At 43.0% G+C, this 2,562-nt stretch overlaps 1 protein-coding gene and 1 pseudogene across 2 annotated transcripts in view; both read left to right on the top strand.

The window, feature by feature from the left end:
* Positions 1 to 439, top strand: part of TEOVI_000074100:pseudogene — a 724-nt pseudogene extending 285 nt beyond the window's left edge. The window contains 2 exon segments of the mRNA in view: positions 1 to 143; positions 146 to 439. The exon segment at positions 1 to 143 is cut by the window's left edge and continues 4 nt beyond it. Coding sequence covers positions 1 to 143; positions 146 to 439 — 437 coding nt within the window.
* A 407-nt stretch (positions 440 to 846) lies between these two features.
* On the top strand, positions 847 to 2,181 carry TEOVI_000074000 (Trypanosomal VSG domain/Trypanosome variant surface glycoprotein C-terminal domain containing protein, putative; the record flags this gene model as incomplete). The annotated part of the gene is made up of 1 exon (XM_067224098.1): positions 847 to 2,181. The coding sequence occupies one exon, from the start codon at positions 847 to 849 to the stop codon at positions 2,179 to 2,181; it is 1,335 nt and encodes a 444-aa protein (XP_067080199.1).
* Between the last annotated feature and the right edge of the window lie 381 nt (positions 2,182 to 2,562).

Genomic DNA, 2,562 nt, shown 5'->3' with positions numbered 1-2,562 from the left:
CATTTAAGAGGTTTAAAGCCGCCTTCGATGAACTGCTTGTAGTAACTGAGGAATGGTGGTCAAAGCAGAGTATTTACATTTCCTTGCGATTGTGGGGTGTGAAGAAGGAAGGCAAAGTAGGCAGTAGATTCGTTTTGCCAAGGGGGTGATAGAATTAGATTACGACGAGCGGTTTCTCTCAGTCAATTACGAAACTTCGCCCAGCAAACCTGCGTTCTTTCACTTTCCAGGGCATCCACTTGCATAGAATGTTAAACCTAAATTAATTTAGAAAACTTTTACTTGGTTCAAGAAGTTGGAAGGAAAGCATTTCAGCACGACAGATTTGGGAAAAATTTAAGCTTATGCAGTATCAGAAGAGAAATGGGATTTTGAGTATGATAAAGTTTGTGGCGAAACTTTTGAAGAAGGGAATTTGTTTGAGGCTAATAAGTTGTAAAAAATAAAAGCAAAATTAACTCCTGTGAAAGTAAGTCAAGAGTATCTCCGAGCGATAAACTCTATGTTCAGAGGTGACAATCAGGGACCACTTGCGACAAGAAGCAGCGCCCCAACCACTATATCAGCTTCAAACGGTCAAGGGAGACAGAATTCCACGGTTTCCCAAAAAGACATTTTTTAAACACGGGACAGGCTCGAAGATGCCTAAAAATTCAATAGCAATAGCAACAGCTCTAATTTTAGCATTCCATCCAAGCATGGCAGCTGATGGTGACGCTATTGCAGCGGTGCACACACTGTGCCTAGCGTGGAGCGCAGCGCATCATGGTAAAATAGTCGAAGAAACAAACGTCCAAGTTCCAGTTGCTTATACTGATCTGATGAACCTGAACATGACTCTGGCAGATGATGCATGGAGAGCGATATTCGAGACCTCCGAAGGCAAAAAAAAACTGGACGGATTATAAGAAGTCACGCGACACCGACCTCAAAACGATCGACTGGAGTGACCGGTGGGATGACTGGCAGAGAGCACACACCGAAACAAAGGATCCACAACACGTGTGGCACAAAAAATACGGAACAAGCCCTACGAAGCTGCCGGGACTATACCGGCGGCAATATATAAACACCACTGCGGAACGGGCTCTGCAGCTCTTAGCCGAATATAAGGCAAAACTGCAAGGCGAGGAAAAGGGTCTAGCCGAGGAAATAAATGAACTGTTGGACCAGGCCATTTGCTCGTCCCCGCTAGCGAAGCAACCCACAGACCCAACGTGCACCGATGTGCCAGGCGGTGCGACAAAAAGCGAAACTTGTATAGCGGCCAACGCAGGCAAGTCAATAGCGCACGACATTGTTTGTCTGTGCGCAGCACAGGACGACACAGATAGCTGCGCCACGACGAACATTCAAGCGAGCATGATAAGCACAACAAACTTTCACGCCGACGCCCTCAAAACAGCGACGGAGTTATGCGGGATCAACAAAAAGCCGACAAACCTTGCAGACGCAATAACAGAAGCGATAGCAGCGCTAGCAGGACAGATCTCCAACGTGGCAACAGGCGAGCATAAACCAATCCTTGGAAAAACGCACAACGGCAACGCATGTACCGGGACTGACGCAGCTTGTGTGTACTACACAAACAAATTTACACAAGGAGAGAAGGGACTAACTGCTATTCCTTGGATATCCGCGCTTATCAAGGCGAGAAGCAAATACAGACAGTACGAGCAGCAGATGGCACAGAAAGCCACAACAGAGGCCCAAATAAAACAGCTATTAAGGGAAGCACTTAAAGAGTACAACAGACCTGACGCAGCCCAGCAGCCTCTGAGCGTACAAAAATCATTAAAAAACCTAGAACACGAGGATCTAACAGAAAAACAAAAGAAAGAATGCGAAGACATAACAAAATCTCAAGAGTGCAAAAACAATGGAAACTGCAAATGGACTAAAGAAACTGAGGAAACAGGAAAACACTGCAAATTGAATGCCACCGCAGCAGAACAACAAGCAACCCAAGCAGGAACAGGAGGTGGAGCTACAGGGACAGAAGACCCTAATTGTGGCCAGTATACGGACCCAAAAAAATGTTCCAAGGCGCCAGGAAAACAGAAAGAGGGAAAGAAAGCAGTTTGTGGATGGATCGACGACAAATGCAAGGATTCCAGTTTCCTTGCCAATAAGAAATTAACTATGATTGTTTTTTATCTAGTGGGTTTCGTAGCTTTCTAATTTTTTTTATTTTATGAAAATTATGAAATTTCTATTTATGGTTTTTAAACTTGATGTATTTTACACTTTTATAAGAAAAAGTGTAAATGAGTGAAATGTATATGAAAGTGGCCTATGAGTGGAACGTAGTAGAGTAATATGGTATAAGAAATAAGTGCTATTCTAATTTTTCTAATTTAGTTCATATAGTCTTTTTGTGGATACCATGTGTTATGGTTATAATAAGAAAATGATAATGATGCTGATGATATGTAAGAATGTACTTACTAATATTACAATAAGAATCGCGGCTAAGACTATGTGTGAGAGCAAAATAAAGACACTTGAAACAGTATCATGGGTAAATAGGAGTAAGTGAGGGAGTGTACGAATGAGGGGAAG

The sequence above is a fragment of the Trypanosoma equiperdum genome, assembly GCF_001457755.1.
Source record: "Trypanosoma equiperdum strain OVI genome assembly, contig: ctg_22, whole genome shotgun sequence".
Taxonomy (NCBI): Eukaryota; Euglenozoa; class Kinetoplastea; order Trypanosomatida; family Trypanosomatidae; genus Trypanosoma; species Trypanosoma equiperdum.
The sequence above is the reverse complement of the archived record's forward strand: the minus strand, read 5'-3'. Positions and strand labels throughout refer to the sequence as shown.